This window comes from Watersipora subatra, chromosome 7, assembly GCF_963576615.1.
Source record: "Watersipora subatra chromosome 7, tzWatSuba1.1, whole genome shotgun sequence".
In the NCBI taxonomy this organism is placed as follows: Eukaryota; Metazoa; Bryozoa; class Gymnolaemata; order Cheilostomatida; family Watersiporidae; genus Watersipora; species Watersipora subatra.
Window position 1 is genome coordinate 41574929 of NC_088714.1, and position 18200 is coordinate 41593128.

An 18200-nucleotide genomic window follows, 5' to 3' on the forward strand; every position below is an offset into this window, starting at 1 on the left:
GCTAATCTTGAGACATCCTGGCAATCAGATCACCTAAAACATCACAAAAAATCATGAATGATAGAAAAATGCCGATACTTGTTGATGACTTTTACTAAAAATTTGGTGCAAGTTCATCTTTAAATGTTATTTTATGACATTTGCTATTCCTTGAATACACTTGAGCAACTGTTCTTTAGTTTGATTCTCAAAGTTGCACTTTATAAAGAACTTAGGTTATTCTCACAATCAAATCATTTATTTCTGTTTTTTACAACTTTTACAGTTTTTTTTGAAACTCTATAAGGTTTCAAAACCTATTAAAACAAGGCCTAACATTGGTTAAACTTTCAGCATTTTAAAAGATTAATTGTAGCGGATTTAGCTGAAAACAATGAAGGTGCTAACCTCAAGTCAATGACGCCATGGAGTTCCATCATTCCATTTGCTAAACAAGGATAGTTTCTGTTAGTGTCTTAAACCACGTATCGTCTGTTCATTTCTCATATGTGTGTCTCTTAGTCTGGTTTTAGCTCTGTACACACTGATTCAAACACTTTGCTCAAGGTAATTGTCCGCAATGAGAAAAACATCTCCGCTTAAGGTAAGTTTCAAATCTTCAATATGACTGACTGGTTTTCTTTTGTTTTCATCATCTAGTTAGGGTGTCTTAGTAATGCACCGGCTCTGATTTTAAAAGGATGCTAAAATTTTGGACTACTCAAAGTTGAAACTCTATCTAAATCTATGGCTAATATAAAGTTTCCTTTATTTAAAGCGCAAGGGTCAGCAACCCACTTTTCCGGAGCTGCATGCGGCTCTTTCATCCCCTCACTGCGGCTCCCTCTGACTTGGGATTTTCTTACTTTATGCTGAGTAATTCATATAAATATAGAAGTTTTATCACTAGACTTTGTAATATAATTTAAAAAATTGTAATTATGGTGATAAATCAAACATTGTCGCTTGTTATGCGTCATTATTTATGCCCCCATAAAACCGCCAAAATTACACCAGTCGGTACGACACTTTTTGATTTTTTTTACCCCAGGGGCAAACTATGGCGAATGCTATGGAAAGAAAAGTGACAGAGGAAAATAGAACATTTAATCCTACATGTCCTATTTGTTTGCTTTAACTGCTGAGGAGACTGGTTCACCAGTTTGATTAATGTGTGTAATGATAAATTTGCAAACAAAAAGTCAAATGAGGCAAGACACTTTCAGAGTAAACGCACTGCCTTTGCTAAAAAATATCCAAAGGGAGTTGAGAGAAAAAGGCCATTTCGGAACCGATGCGTAAGGCGAATTTGAGCAAAAATGGCTGCATGAATGACATTAGGCGTTTTGTTAAAAGAAAGACTGAATTAACAATTTTTCTTCAAAGTAACCTTATAAACAACATAAGATTTTCACATTACTATCAAGTTATTATTAGCTATTTTATTGTTCTTTGCAAAAGTGTAATTTTTTTTCAGCAGTCAAATCATACATGCCACAGCTTTTCGTTTTAAGTTGTAAACATGGTATAAAAGCATTAAAGGCTAAACAAAATTTTTACATGTAGTATTTATGTATTTTTTAATTAAAAATATCAAAGGGGGTTTGTGGCTCCCACTGTGTTCTTTTCTGCGGAAAACGGGTCCAAATGGCTCTTTGAGTGACGAAGGTTGCAGACCCCTGGTTTAAAGTATAACATTCTATTCGCTAAATTCCGGCTTATCTAAAAAAGAACAGCTGCTATAGTGGTTACTCTGACGAAGGCTCTTTTGCGGAAATAGCCAAATTTGTTTGTCATTTCTATTTTAAGCTTGTTTCATAAAATATTTTTACTCTGTTGTAATATTCATGGGAAACATTGTTGATACACAGCCGACCCTCAGTTACACCGTTTAATGCGCGTACAAGTAGTTCCATGCTGCCTCACATTGACTAAAGCAGATAGATTATTGGCAGCAAATAGGCAGAATATAGGCAGCGGTTGAACTATAGATTGGAGGCTATAGATAGGAAGCTATAGATAGGAGGCAGATCAGCAGCTGGTTACCATGATGTCTCAACCCAAATAATAGACTTGGTGACACTTCCTTCGCAACTGGTAACCTGACAATTTATTAAGCATCTCCGGAATGTTCTGAATGCAGATGAGTAAATGCATCATTATCTGTGTGGCTCCTTAGAAGGAAAAACTTGTTAAAACTTATTATTTATTACATGTCTAGGTAAACAAGAATGTTGGGTAGCTAAAAAGCGACACATATTGCAGAAGGCAGCAGACGGAATCAAGACTTACTACAACAACTTAGCTCTTATTAATTTCTCTGTGTTTGTTCGAACTTTCTTCTGGTTGGATGGGGAAAAATATTAGATCCATACTATAGAGTACCTATAGTATGAGTACAGACAAGTTATAATTCTTATTTAAATTTAGTAAAAGCCAACCTCTTTCTCGAAAAGTTTAGAGAACTTGCAAATGATTTGTGTGTTAATCTCTATATGTTTTAAAGTGACATCGTCTAAGTCAAAAATGAGAGCCAATAAAACCTCCTACTAAAAATAGAATGTTGAGCCTTAATGATTGCTTCTGATCCTTGTCAATGTTTTGGCACCGCACACTGTGCTACTTGTACTGTTTGTTTATGTACAGGTATTGGTACTGCTAGCTGTAGTTGTCACAGTTTTGGCACAGCAAAATGGCAGAGGCGCTTCCACAAGGAGCCCGTCAGCTAGCACTGGTTTTCTTGTGTCCACACCGGCATCCAGCCCTCGACAAGGCAGGCGAAATCAGTTCCAATCACAACAGAACATAATGCGAAATAAGATTACAACTAACAGACGTCGACGTACTACTCAAGCATTGAATACAACAACTACCACTACTACTCCTGGCCCAACGACCACCCACATGGATGGTAAGGCTCCGAGCTAGTCAATAATAGCTTAAAATCTGTTCTGTAGTTGTCCAATGCCAGAATACAGCATAATACTCCACACTAATAGTAGTTACATCTTTCTAGATCTCAAGCTGAAAACAGGAAAACTTACAACATTAAATAGCTGTTAATCTTATATCAATTAACCATAAGTAGCTAGACTAGGTATATCCAACTCTGAAGCCTGAGAACCAAGCCATGGTCTTTAGCTGTTCAGTATCGGAAAAGATTTTGAGCACAGAGAGCATTCCGTGAAATATTCTCCCGAGTGAGTACGTTGTAAGCCTTAATGATTACTTTCTTTTTGGTAATGATAACAAGGCTGACTTAGACCACGCTAACTATAGCAAGTAGTGACTCAGCTATGTTTCTAAGGTTTTATTACATTAAGTTGGTGATTACCGTAAAACCTCTAATTGAACGCCATCTCTATTTGAGCATCACCTCCAATTGACACCATCCTGAGAGAAGGGTTGAAAAATAAACCGCCACTCTCCAATTGAAAGCCACCTCTATTTGAAAGCCACTTTGACATTATTTGATCTTGACGAACCCATATTATCAACTGATCAGGAGAAAAGTGTCCATAAAATCGTATTAATAATAAATCATTTACATCAATAACAATTAGTTCTCTCGTCCAATTCCAAGGCTGTTCTTTTTTTCGTTAAAACTTTGAAAGCAACACTATAGAAATAAGCAATAACCATCTCAGACTAGTAGTTATCTGTTTAACACGGTCTTTTTACCTCGAAGTAGCCTACATGTATAAAAACAAATGGTTTAACTTTACGATGGTAGATGGAACTTTGAAAGCAATGCTATAGAAATAACTACTAACTGTCTGAGGTTGATAGTAGTTCCTTGTTTAACGTGGTCCTATTATTTTGAATGATATGCATATAAAAACCGGTTTGCAAGTTTTAGACCAAAGGTTATGTTTAGCATTTTGCGAGCAAACTTTTACGCGTTACATTGGTGCTAAACGCAGCTTGTGAAAGATTTGCTCTGCCAAAAATTTGTGTGAACGCTAATCTTGACTAGTTCAGCGGTGCAGAAGAAGAATTGAGGCCAGAAGATATTGTGGAAGGTATTGAACAACTAGAATATGTTTGTTCCATTGACAGCAACTATCAGAACGCAACTATCCGAGCAAACGATGGGAATATTGTTTTAAAAACCTCAATTTTTGTTTCTGTATGTAATATAAGTATGGTTCATTTATGTCGCTTGTCATGAATATATATTTGTATCATTTGATAGATTATTATTGTATAACTCATAAATATTCAGATTCATAGCATGTTATTTAATAGCATCCTCGCAGCTATCTTAACACAGCTTACAATGGATCGATGCTCATAACTCCACTTCTATTACACATAAAACGCTAGTTTTGGCTGCAAGCTGTACCAAACCTATCAGTAAATGCTATGAGCGCTTATTCAACGATGTTAAATATAGATATTAAATAAAAATATGTCTTTAAATTTAGAATGAAATAAAAATAGAAAATGCCAACAAATTGCAAAAAAGGACACGGGCTATAATATCATCGCAGGTCAATTGCAAGCAATAGATATCAACTGGTTGAGATATTTCTCAATTATATTATGTTTCTCTGTGCACATTTATTAAGAGATCTTTGACAAGTTGAAGGTAAGTTAGCAGATTTTTTGCATCCAAAAAGTTTAATATCGTTCCACCGGAACAAGAGAACATAATCTAGGCGACATTTGCTTCTTCCAAAATAGGGCTAAATTTATGTTCCAAAAATTCTGACGAGTCAGTTGAAAAATAGATCGCCAGCCTTTATTGACCGCCACTATAGAAGAGGGGTTGAAAAATGGAGCGCCACGGCGTTCAATTAGAGGTTTTACGGTAGCTTGATCTTTCCAGGAGCTCACTAGTGCATCTGAACTGGTAGTACCAACCCTTGTGGTTTGTTCACCCCCCCCCCCCCCGAATACCAGTACTTAGTGTGTCTAAAGTGTGGTTTACTTAAATATCTTACATAATTACATAAATCTTAAACTTCGTCAAATTAGCCCTACTCATTGTTTTTTTATCTGCGTACCAACGGAGTGATCAAATTAGCCCTACTCACTGTTTTTTATCTGTGTACCAACAGAGTGATCAAATTAGCCCTACTCATTGTTTTTTTATCTGCGTACCAACGGAGTGATCAAATTAGCCCTACTCACTGTTTTTTATCTGTGTACCAACAGAGTGATCAAATTAGCCCTACTCATTGTTTTTTTATCTGCGTACCAACGGAGTGATCAGAATAGCCCTACTCATTGTTTTTTTATCTGTGTACCAACAGAGTGATCAAAATAGCCCTACTCATTGTTTTTTTATCTGTGTACCAACAGAGTGATCAAATTAGCCCAACTCATTGTTTTTTTATCTGCGTACCAACAGAGTGATCAGAATAGCCCTACTCATTGTTTTTTTATCTGTGTACCAACAGAGTGATCAAATTAGCCCAACTCATTGTTTTTTTATCTGCGTACCAACGGAGTGATCAGAATAGCCCTACTCATTGTTTTTTTATCTGTGTACCAACAGAGTGATCAAATTAGCCCAACTCATTGTTTTTTTATCTGCGTACCAACGGAGTGATCAGAATAGCCCTACTCATTGTTTTTTTTATCTGCGTACCAACAGAGTGATCAAATTAGCCCTACTCATTGTTTTTTTATCTTCGTACCAACAGAGTGATCAAAATAGCCCTACTCATTGTTTTTTTATCTGTGTACCAACGGAGTGATCAGAATAACCCTACTCATTGTTTTTTTTATCTGCGACCAACAGAGTGATCAAATTAGCCCTACTCACTGTTTTTTTATCTGTGTACCAACGGAGTGATCAAAATAGCCCTACTCATTGTTTTTTTATCTGTGTACCAACAGAAGGATCAAATTAGCCCTACTCATTGGTTTTTTATCTGTGTACCAACAGAGTGATCAGAATAGCACTACTCATTGTTTTTTTATCTGTGTACCAACGAAGTGATCAGAATAGCCCTACTCGTTGTTTTTTAGCTGCATACTAACAGAGCGATCAAAATAGCCTTTACTTATTGCTTCTTATAAAAAAGACAAGTACTAGGCACTCTGATGTGACTTACTAACACATGCTTGTTTTGTCTTTAACAATTCTTTAACTGGTTTATGAATAAGCAGAATATTTACCATGAAAATTATCTGATTATTGGTTATCTGAAAATTTAATGATGATTGGTTAACAGAGGGCGTGACGACAGTGATCATCAATGAAGATATTATTCTCAGAGAGCCTTTGACCCGATCTCAAGTGAATCGAGCTCAGGTGGCCATCAGGAAGCTAGTAGATGATCACCGAACAGCCGCCGGTCACCATCCTTTCAACGCTGGGATATTAAGGTTGTCCTTCCATGATTGTGTAGGCCAGCTAGGCTGTGATGGATGCATTAACCACAACAACAGGGCCAACTCTGGTAGGTGAAGTGCAGTGAAGAGCTAGCGGAGCTGCACCTCACTTTTCCTATTCTACAGACAAACTAGACGCATATTCTAGCATTACCACATACCATGGTATTTAATCTTTCACATCTCTTTTTATGGCTCTAAACATATCTGGCCGCCTGCTCGAAATACTGGAATATGATGGTGTTAGCTTAGGTGATTAATGGTTTAAATTTGTTTCAACTCTCCTTCATCGTGTCATGCTTTACTGACCGCAGTCAGAATAAATTACCGTAGAGTACGTCTGACACGCTTCTTCGTATTTAGCTTTTTACAAAAAGTGGAAGATATCTTTATGCTCCAGATTTGAGTAGTATGCAAGAGGTTTTCCAAAGGACTCTCTGGTGAAGCGACTGTAATTTTTAAAGAACATTCACTAGTTTTGTCCGTCGTCTGATCAAACATTCAACCTATCTTCAGTGTGGTTTTATATTATTGTTGAGCAATCAACCGTGTTTGTTGAGAGGTAATTTTATTAATAACCTGTGAGTCATATGAAAACCATTTACCTTCGCAGTATGAGAAAACATTAAATTGACCTGAAAGTAGAAGAAATGGGGAAACTGGGTAACTTCAGTTTGTGCGCAATTTGACTGACACAGTTAATGGCCGACTATCTGGTGGCCTTCTGACTGCACAGGTTACGTAGCTTACCAGGTTTAGAGGGTCAACCAGAAACTAATTCAGGTTGACTCGCTAGTGAAATAATTAGACAATGCTTAGATTATATCATAATTTTACTTTATAACAAATATAGCTTTAAGTGTGTGAGAACATCACAGCTTCGCACTGACATAGTTCAATACTCGCTTGTTCTAGACACTAGACTGTTTTTATCTCATACAGGTGTGTTTTTTTATGCCATGAAGCTGGACACCATATGGCGGGAACAGTTTTCACACACTATGACACAAGCAGACTTCTGGGCACTGGCTGGAATCACTGTTGTTCAATATTCTATGGAGCTAAACCCGAGTAAGAGAGCAATCACATTCCATAAACAATAATAAACTAAATCAGGATCTTCTCTATGGAAACAGCCTTGTTACCTTGCTACTGCTTATAATCTTAACAACGCCTCCATATTATGATCTAAACTCTTTATAATCAATCAGAAAACCACCTCAATAATTGCATTATGGCTGAAAAAAGTTAATTCTCTGAAGGCATGAATATTATTCAGGTTAAATCACTTATTGATAGCTTGTTGTCAGACATGGCTAACATGAATAGATTTGCACGTGTGAAGAGAAATATGCATAAGAATGATGATTGATCTAACACAGCATCAAACTATACAGTCTTCTTTGTTAGATTGCAGAGAAAGAGACTGTGTACCAGATATCCCATTTTTTTGGGGTCGCCATGACTGTGGAAAACCTTGGTTCTTCACACACACATTCTGCCCAATACATGGAGATGCAACGAAATTCTTCCATGATGAGTTTGGGCTGAACAAAACTCTCTATACAGCTCTTATGGGTTAGTTATAGAATACACTCTGTATTAATATTCCTATATAAATATGCATACATCTATATATATTATATAGATATATAAACGTTTGTATATATATATGTATATATATATATTTGAGCATATATATTCATATACATGTAAATAAATGTATATATATGCATGCATATATGCAAATTTATATACAGTGCACCCTCAGGATACGATGTTGGTCCATTTCAGGGTTGGCATGGTATGGTGAAAAATTTGAATGTGGGAACCATTGTAATTATACAATGCAAACATCCCCTGGTAAAAATCGTCAAAATTTTATAAAAATGTGTACATATTGAAAATTAGTAACAAAACAGTATGTTAACTTTAGTAATTATAGTTACCTACAGTAACTGTATTGTATTTAGTGTATTTTAATGGTTATGATCTGCAATAAAATGCAACATTATAATGTGTGTACCAAATGCAGTACGCACTGTAAGGAGTTCTTACCTTCAAGATGTACGTATAACATTAACTTTGAATTCACTTCAAGTAAGTTTAGTTTACTAAACTCACACTTAAACTTAAGTTTTAGTATATATTTTTAACTATTTCACTGAATTTCAACTCTTCATCACGAAAATTTTATTCTTTATCAGTTTCTGTCTTCATTTTTACTATAACATTTAGCGTGTCTGGTTAAAACCTTTTTCAACCTAATTCAACAAGAAAGGTCGAGCGATGCAGTTATCAAAAGCGGCCTCTCACACACTTGACCATTTAATGGCTATCGAAAAGAAAAATGAAATTTTATTTACTATTCAGGACGCACATACCTTTGGAGTAATGTGATATGAGCTGGTACATGTAGCGCATAGAGCAAAGAGGAGGCAAAGACGTATCAGTGCTATTTATGTTACTGTACATTTGAAAATAAATTTAATACGTAATGAACTGGAAGTTTTTTAGCAGGCTGAAAGAAGTTGTCTAATCCTGTTCAATGTTTTATGTTTATGTTTCCTGATTTTAAAAGAAAAGATTTACTTACCACTTTGGGTCCTAAAAAGCAGAAATGGCCAGGAAGACACAGCTTTCTTACTGGTACAGAGAGTGCTCTAAGAAAGCAAACTAATTTGGTGCAATGTAGCCTACTTGATCACTTATTGAAGATGATGCTTGCTGGTGCATTGTAAATGCTGGTGCAATGCAGATAATTGCTAGCTAGCTAGATAATGTTTGTAAAAGGATCCAGAAAACTTTGTACAGTAGTTTGTCTTGTATGAAATGTGCACAAGAATCAATCTAACCATACATACAGGAGTTTGTACGTACAGTGAAACATGGATAACTCGCTCACGGCTAGCTCGAACGCATGGTTAATTCGAACGGTTTCTTTGGTCCGTTCCCACGTAATGATAAATTGCTATAGATAACTCGAACTCAACACTGTTAACTCGAACTGTTTTTTTTTCCCAACGGCTACCGAAACGGTTGTTATCGCTTTAGAAAATCACTTTATTCCAAGCCATAGAGGTAAACCTCAACTTTTCGTAATTCATAAGCGTCGTTATTACCACCATCGGCAAAATATTTTTGTCAACGACTTTTCTAAAGGTTTGGTGAAATTTGATTTATACCAAACATCCACTTGTATTAGCGATATTATATTAGCGATCGCCCTACGGAAGCAAGGTAAAGTGAGGTAATCTTTGCATAAACTTCAAGAAAAATCGGCAAAATTGATCGTTGGTAAAACGCTCAAAAGAAAAAGATGTCTTTTCTTTTGAGCATTTCAACAACGATCAAGTTTTGCCAATGTCAATCTAAAAAACGTTCTGGCAATAACATCACCTCGAACAACAAACCAATCTCAAGTGATGAAAAAATCTCTATACTTTTTGATAAAAATGTTTTAAACTTTACATTAGAAGCATTTAATTTGAAACAAGCCATTTGTGCTTTTGATTTATATTATAGTTTGTATATGTACATGCATCTACTAATAAACAAGTAAATACATGGACTTGTGACAGTGCTCTGATAACTTGAACGCTCTGATAATTCGAACACTTTCGCTCGGTCCCGTGAAGTTCGAGTTATCCATGTTTGACTGTATTTATACCCTAGAGGAAAGGGCTTTAGCAAATTCTAGAACGTAATGTGGATGCGTCAACTATCTTGAGTAGCTAGTTATATAAGAGTTACATACATACAATGATTTGTATTTACATAGTAGAAAACAGGCCCATCTGCAAAGACATGGTGAAACAAGAAAATAAAACAGAATCAAAATGAAATAAATAAAACCAAGTAAAACCCAAAATGAAATGAATAAAACATGAAAAACATGCCACACAAAGAAGATAAATAATGATATACATTATACATGCATTGTACAGTGTTGTTTTTATGTACCTGTCCAGATCAGTAAATTAAACACCTCTTCTGTCTCTTCTACTTCCTCGTCACCACTAAATGGTTGCTCCTCTTGAATGCTGATCTTGTGCATGGCCTCAAACTCCTTCAAGTCGTCAGTCGTAACCTCTTCTTTGTGCTTGCTTTAATGGAGTTCTTGTTTTTAATAATAGTTGCAATTGTTGATTGGTTGCGACAATTTTCTTTGGCAATATTAACAATACGGGCGCCTTCTTCTTATTTATTTATGACCTCCAACTTTGTTGAAGAGGAAATCATTTTTCCTTCGTCTTGTAACGTTTGTATCGGTCTCAGATTCCATAGCTATTGAATTTAATATAGATACTTGTAGTTATATGCAGATGCTGAATAAAAGTTTTTAGTAAAAGGGAGTATAACGCTAAAAATCAATATTTGCTCTCGCTTATGTACTTTTCACAAAATTTCCCACGTGGAATACTGACCTGAGAGAAGTCAGTCATTGTCTCTTTTCTAAACGTTGTGAAAATGTTTTCAGCGAACCACATTTCAGCATCTTTGTTATTTTGACATAAGTAATAAGCACACCGACTACCAAATTTGAACTCAGGCAAAAAATTTCTTGAATTCGTATTGTGAAATAAAAGTCGTATGATGAAGTGAAAACCTCACCATGTTCAACTTCATAAGGTGAAAAAATCGTATATCAGGGTAATCGTATCCTGAGGGTGCACTGTATGTGTATGTATAGGTATATATATATATATATATATATATATATATATATATCTAAAACATATATGCGTGCATATATAACTATATACCGGTATTCATATATAAAAATGCGTACATAAGCATATCTATATTTATAAATATATAAATGTGTGCATGTATGCGTATATATTGTATATATGCATATAAAAATATGTATATATACGTGTAAACATAAGCATATATATTTATATATGTATATATACACATATGTGTGTATGTATATATGTTTATATATGCGGGTATATGTGTATATACGAGTACACATATTTTTAATTGTACACGTATATAACAGTGCATATATATTAAATAATATGTCTATATATATAATTATATATATTATACTTATATATATAGGAGTACATATATATATAAAATTATGTATATGTGTATATATATAAACAAAATATATATGCATGCATATGTATATATATGCGTAAATATGTATATATATATATATACGGAAAATATGCATATTTATATATGCGTATATATGTATAAGTGTGTATGTATGGGTAAATATGCATATTTGTGTATGGATGGGTGTATATGCATATTTGTATAATAATGTATATCATATGTAGCCTTATATCTTATGTTACACTCTCTGTGCAAATTAAAACTTCAGCGCAATACAAATTGAAATAGTGTTTGACAACCTGTAACAGGCAGCTGATTATAATAGGTCTATGTGATAGATTGCAAGCGTTTATCCCTTCATATATTTTTATAACAGGTGGCCACACTTTGGGTCGTGTGAACACATTTGATGGTGACACATGGGATGCAACTCCTGATATATTTGACAACGACTACTACAAACAGCTGATCAATGCAGGCAATCAGTGGATGCGTGCCAATCGCACTTCTGTGTGAGTTTTAACTTCTGTTAAACTTATCAAAACAAGAAGAATGTGTTTTAAGTTCATTCCTGTGTTATTGTTATTATTATTGTTGTTACAACTGTTATACATTTTACGGCAGGGTTATACCTAGCAGAACTGCTCTCTATTATTAGTTAAAGATGTACACAAATTTTTAGTATATTTTATCAGAAAGTATCGGTATTTTTCTTTCATTTGCGATTGTTTCCCATACTTGAGGTGATCTGACTGCCAAGATGTTTCAAGATTAAAATCAACAAAGCTTCGTTGTAATTAGAACGCCCAGAGGAAAATTATGTGGGGAATGCTGTCACTAGTTATTATAATTACAATAGTTGATATCGGCTATTGCAACGTGGCAACATTACGGGGCTCTATTATGCCCAGCCCCTTTGCAACTATAAAAGTCATAATCCCACTTTTGCTTGATCTGAGCATTTTAACTTTTAACCGCGATAGTTTTATCGATTTTAATCTTGAAACATCCTGGCTGTCAGATCACCTCAAACATTAAAGACAATCGCAAACGAAAGGATTATACTGATACTTTCTGATAAAATTTACTAAAATTTTGTGAAAGTTCATTTTTAAAAGCTAAAAAGTATGTTCTTTAATTCTGAATATTTTCGTAGAATCTAATAGCACTGATCTCTATATTATCTCAACTTCAAGTAGATAAAACAGATGTCTGTAACATATACTTCCTACTAGTTGAATTTATATAGTATAACTTGCTTTCACAGCCATCAATTGGTCAGTCGTAAATCCTAACTCTTTGTACTTTTCCCTTTTGCCATTTCTTTTCCTCTGCGACTAGGACTACCTTTGTTTCTTCATTCACTAATATTAGGTTAGGTCTTTTTTCCTCAACCACTTTATCTGTTTGTATGTTGAAGTCTTGACTTTTTCTCACAATGTCTATTCTCACGCAATAAGTACACCATTTCTCTGCGTGTGTTAGTCAATATCTACATAAACGTTTACTGCTGCAGCGAATTTAGAGTGTCTGTGTTTAAATTCAGTTTGTGTTATCTTACTGCACTCACTGATCATATTCTTCACTCTCTCATCTTTTTTGCATAATTGACACGCTGCTATGGCACTTATTATTTGTGCTAACAGTGCATGTAACCTATTTACTTTATATAGTAGTAGAGATACCACTAACTGGCTTGCATGTACAATTATTAATTGTTATAATAATACAGCATCAGAAGGTGGTCACTGGTGCCACTGAATATCAGTTCAGTATTTAATGCTGAATTGACTCCCCAATCAATGATAAGATAAGCTCTTCAGGTTTTAAAGCAAAAGAAGGTAGCATAAACCGAAAATACGAAAACCCAGAGAGACGTAGATTATTCTAAAGAGGCAAGAGTTGCAGGAGCTTAACTAAATTGACCAATCCAAGATGCCAACCTGTCAAACAAGATGCCAACCTGTCAAACAGCAATATGATGAATCAAATTAATGTAAATACACTGTTTATGGAGAGCAGCTGAGAAGGTAGATTTCAGCAGGCGATTCTCTTACACCCATCGTATGGAAAACCTCTCCAGCCCTAAAGCCTAGTTCCTATATCGATTTAAAGAACCTGGCGGTAATCTTACGCAGCAAAACGTGTGTGACGCTAGGCGTGGCTGGCTTCTGTTCACATAAAGCTGCATCGCTAATAACCGCAAAAAAATAATCGCTCGCCATGCCATTTCGATAATGCTGACCTTCACCTGTATAGTGCACAATGGGAAGCATTTGCCTGCGGCTTTTCGCGAAATCTAAACAGTGCTAAACTCTTATGTTGACTGCCGGCAACTATCGGCAGTACTCGGCGATACCCGTCACGTAGGTTCACATTTCATCGCTGATAGCCTGCGGTGCTGTCGCCGGTGCTTTGCGGCATATATGGGAATCAGGCTTAAGGTCCTTGGTGCTGATCAGCACTTTCGAGCACACCAGCCAGTTTGGCTGTGATTCAATGTGAAATCGTTACTACAATAAGAGCCAGATGGTAGCCAAGAATGCGACCATCTGCGCCACTCGACTGCTTTTCTGCATCACTAACAATAATTGTGCAGAACTTATTACACATGATGATCTCTCACGGTGCACGAGACTGCTAGCGTACTAGTAATAATAATTATTAATACCATTATAGTTATGTTTACCAGAGCAAAATGCTGTGAATCTCTCAGTATGTCAACACAGAAATACTGTAGTACATTTATGTTAATATATAAACTTGTAATACAATGATAATATAAAATCATTTGAAAAACTTAACTATAATTATTTGTAGCCCAGAGCTAAACGAAAGCTGGACAAACAAAGATGGACACTTCCTCATGTTAGGATCTGATATTGCTCTCCTATCTAATATTACGTACCTCGAGGAGTGCAATCCGGACCCACTCAGGCCAGAATGTCCCAAAGAACCAACTAGAGATTTGGTAGGTTTACTAGGGCGCTGACTCCTGCTATTCGCTACAAAGGATCTTGACTCATGAACTGATAAAATTAAAAACTCAAAAAAATGTTATCAGTAAAGGTAACAAGGCTATCAATTGGCGTTGCTGCTTGTGCAACAGAACGTCAAGTAACCAAAGGCTAATATGTGTCCAGAAATACTAACACATTCATAAACTAAAAATGGACCTCTTGCTGCTGGTAAAATGAGTTCAACAGACTAAATATAGCTATTTCAGGTTACACCTCGGGATTAAGAATACCGATTGGATATATACAGGAAAATCTAATGCATATTATTGTGACTCAGTCAATTTATCAATTTCTTTGCTTTTGTGACAGGTCGAAGCATTTGCGAATGACAATATCCTGTTCTTGAGAAGCTTTGTCGAGGCGTACAAATTGGTAATCAACAAGTCACCATACAGACTTCGAGACGTGATTGAAGACACACCATTTGGTCCGAGGTGGGAGAGACCAGGCACCCTTCCTACTTTTGCACCTACCACCACTACACCCACCACGACTACCCCTAAACCAATCGTGAGGGGAACCGCGGTGCAGCCAGCTGGTAAGACTGCCTGATAAAACGGAAGTTATGTTTTCATGATGGAATCTTGCACTACTTTTGGTGCTGTGGACAAAGTCTATCAGGCTATAAAACTCTGCATAAATTTCTGCGCAAATAATAAAAAAGGAAAAAAATTTAAAAGACCTAATGACAAAAGTAAAATACTAAATAATCCATGGAATTTACGTTTATTGTAGATGCTCCATTTAAAGGCGCAAAGTTCTGTGACTTTAATGAAGATGCTTTATGTGCATTTATGGAGCAAATGACGAATGACAATCTTGATGTAGAAATTGTCTCTGGATACCAGAGCCCCTATGGACCAGAGGCTGCCTATCGTGGTGATTATTCTTTTCTTTAGTGTAATAAGTGTTCATGATACAATAATTGTTTCTTATACATATTGCTAGCTACTGATATCTTTACTACTATATAAAGTAACTCACACGCACTGTTAGTAGGTGATATCTTTACTACTATATAAAGTGAGTAACTCACATGTACTGTTAGTAGGTGATAACTTTACTACTATATAAAGTGAGTAACTTACATGTACTGTTAGTAGGTGATATCTTTACTACTATATAAAGTGAGTAACTTACATGTACTGTGAGTTAGTAATGTATTTACTACTAAATCAAGAAAGTATCGTATGTTCTTTTCACTTGTAGTAAGCTAACTCTATTTTTAGGAAGGTACTACATAATCTCACGGGGCAATGTTAGAAACGCCCGACGGCGAGCTTGGATCCGAATTTTACCCTTTCAAGGTAAGGCTTTTATATATTTATTTTTTGCCTCCAGCCTCAGCGCCTCGCAGTATAGTAACTGTGTTTTTTATGCATGAATTCTACCATATAGATGAATTTTTATGAAACTACCCGGAAAAACACAAATGTGTGATGAGCAAATAAAATACGATATTACATGCTGCTAAAGCCTGTGTTATTAACTAGCATAACGAGTACCTGAAATTCAGTGACTACTGACAACTTTAAAACTAATCTATATGAACAACTCTGAATGGGCAATCTGAATGAACAATGAACAAAATGAACATCCTCCTTGAAATCTACAAACAGGAAGCAGCATATCTGACAATACGTAAGGGCATGCCATTACTTTGTCTTTCAGTGAATTTGTTCTGTTTCCAGTGAAACTGCACAACTTGTGATTCAGATATCCTATGCAAGACTAATGCAATTATAGTTACAAATCTTTTTGATGAAGGGAGTTCACCACAAAACCGAAATCTTTCAAATTGCTCTGAACACAATAAAGTTATGCAGCTATAGAGCTAACAAGAGTAAATATCCAAAACTTCATAGAGGAGAAAACCCCTAGCAGCAGTCTTGAAATACGTACTCTTTTATGTTATCTCACATAGTTCCATTTTTTATTATTTGCGGTAAATTTTATTATTACATAAGTCCATGCATACCGTAAGTCCTTATGCTCAAGCCGCGCGGCTTGTCATTGGGCACGGTCTCTGGTTCAAGGTCATAGGCCGCGACTAAAGCCAAGTTTTTAAAACTTACGTGGGGCTCAGGGCGGCTTCTCGATAAATGCGGTCTCTGCTCAGTTTCGAGCTATAACCATAGAATCGCAGTCATGATACACTTTTATGTACGGGGTTTTGGCGACCTACACATTTATTTTCAAGGTCATGCTTATGGAATACTTCAGACTAAAGAAAAATTTATCGCTCATGTTTAACTCACCGCAGTCATAGGTTATTAACACCTTTTCATTCTTGACCGGCATCTTTTCATAAACATGAAGCCCTCTAACAGCGCAATAAAAGTCTAGCTGAGACATGACAAGTAAGTTCTTGATGCAAGGGTTTAGGAGTTTTAATTCGAACTTGGAAGTAAAAGAAAATTCTTTTCACGTGTACTGATGTAGCCTGTCTTCTTATTCAAGAGGACGGTGGTATAGCGAAACCCGTCTCAACACTCTCGCTCCCGAAGGGGTCAAGGATGACAAAACCGCAGTCATCAGCCGCGGTCTGTTGGCATATGCGGCTTGTTGGAGGATTATTTTTTCTTTCGTGAGTCATCTGTTTTTGAGCACAAGCCGTGCGGCTTGAGCATGAGGACTTACGGTAACTACCAAGATTGATACATGGCATGATATGGCAACGATTGCAGGTATCAGCGGCTGCCTTCATCTATTTCGATATCAGACCGGGGCAAACCCTGGCAGGCTTACCGTCTATCAGGCGTATGGAGCTCTTTACCCAGGTAATGAAATTCTTTCAACGGATGTTGCAAACTCAACTACAGAATGGGTCCATGAGCAATACGGACTGCGTCAAGATACGGTCCAACCAAATCTCCTTCATGAGGTCTGTGCTACACCTGCTTGTTTTTACAATCTCTTCACCGCATTGGAGCTTTCACCAAGTATAACAACACATATCAACTATATTAATATAAACTTAACTATGCATTGCTGTGGATATATCTAACATCCATTCAAGCTAGTTCATAAAAGTATAAAATCATTTGGCCTTACCTAGCATCATATTTTCCTTTATTTTAAGCATTCACAATCACGCGACGATATGTCAATTTTTTCTCTCGTTGTTCTAGTAGCTTGTTGACGTTTCATCAATTAAAACCTTCTTTATTGTTGTTATAGTCTTTGCTAGTAACAGTTGTAGACAAGTTTTTATCTTGGTTACAGCTAATCATAGAATTTGAGATGGGAGACAGCGGCATCATTGCTATTGATGACATCATATTTGATGACAGACAAGACTGCTAGGTGTCAGCCTATCGCTTTAAAACGTGACAGCTTACTTAACCACGCAATCGGAATATATTCTTATACGGAGGAAAGCAAATATCAGGTGACACAGGTGTAAAGTAGAGATCACTGCTATTGACCCTACTTGTGCAATGGTGAAGGTTTGGAATACACGCATATCTGGTGTCAAGTTTGAAATGATATACAAAAATCATCCAATCAGTCATATGTTTTAATTATTATTTTCAATAATATTATTATAATTATTACATATAAAGAGAATATTTTATTAAAGCTGATAAAAACTTACCTACATGAATGCATTATTATGATAACAATATATATACCATGGCAGCAAAAAAAAGTAAGTCAGTTACATCCTATCTTTTTCAAGTAATGTGTTATCAGAATTAAAATATACAAAGTTACAAATTATACTAAAGCGTATGTAAAGAACATGTACATAAGATATCAGATACATTGAGCTTTACAATT

At 35.8% G+C, this 18200-nt stretch overlaps 1 protein-coding gene across 1 annotated transcript; it reads left to right on the forward strand.

Annotated features, from left to right (window-relative positions):
- Nucleotides 1-2223: 2223 nt before the first annotated feature.
- On the forward strand, nt 2224-18051 carry LOC137399956 (uncharacterized). The gene is made up of 11 exons (XM_068086232.1): nt 2224-2890; nt 6165-6392; nt 7267-7395; nt 7735-7902; nt 11774-11909; nt 14218-14368; nt 14727-14955; nt 15153-15296; nt 15647-15724; nt 17105-17301; nt 17643-18051. Exons 1-11 carry the CDS (start codon nt 2788-2790, stop codon nt 17721-17723), a joined length of 1644 nt encoding a protein of 547 aa, XP_067942333.1. The 5' UTR covers nt 2224-2787; the 3' UTR covers nt 17724-18051.
- The last annotated feature ends 149 nt before the right edge of the window (nt 18052-18200 follow it).

Coding starts and splice junctions, on each gene's coding strand:
- LOC137399956 (XM_068086232.1), top strand. CDS start 2,788: ATGCGAAATAAGATTACAACTAACAGACGTCGACGTACTACTCAAGCA. Junction 7,396..7,734: donor TTCTATGGAGCTAAACCCGA/GTAAGAGAGCAA, acceptor CTTCTTTGTTAG/ATTGCAGAGAAAGAGACTGT. Junction 14,956..15,152: donor AACCGCGGTGCAGCCAGCTG/GTAAGACTGCCT, acceptor CGTTTATTGTAG/ATGCTCCATTTAAAGGCGCA.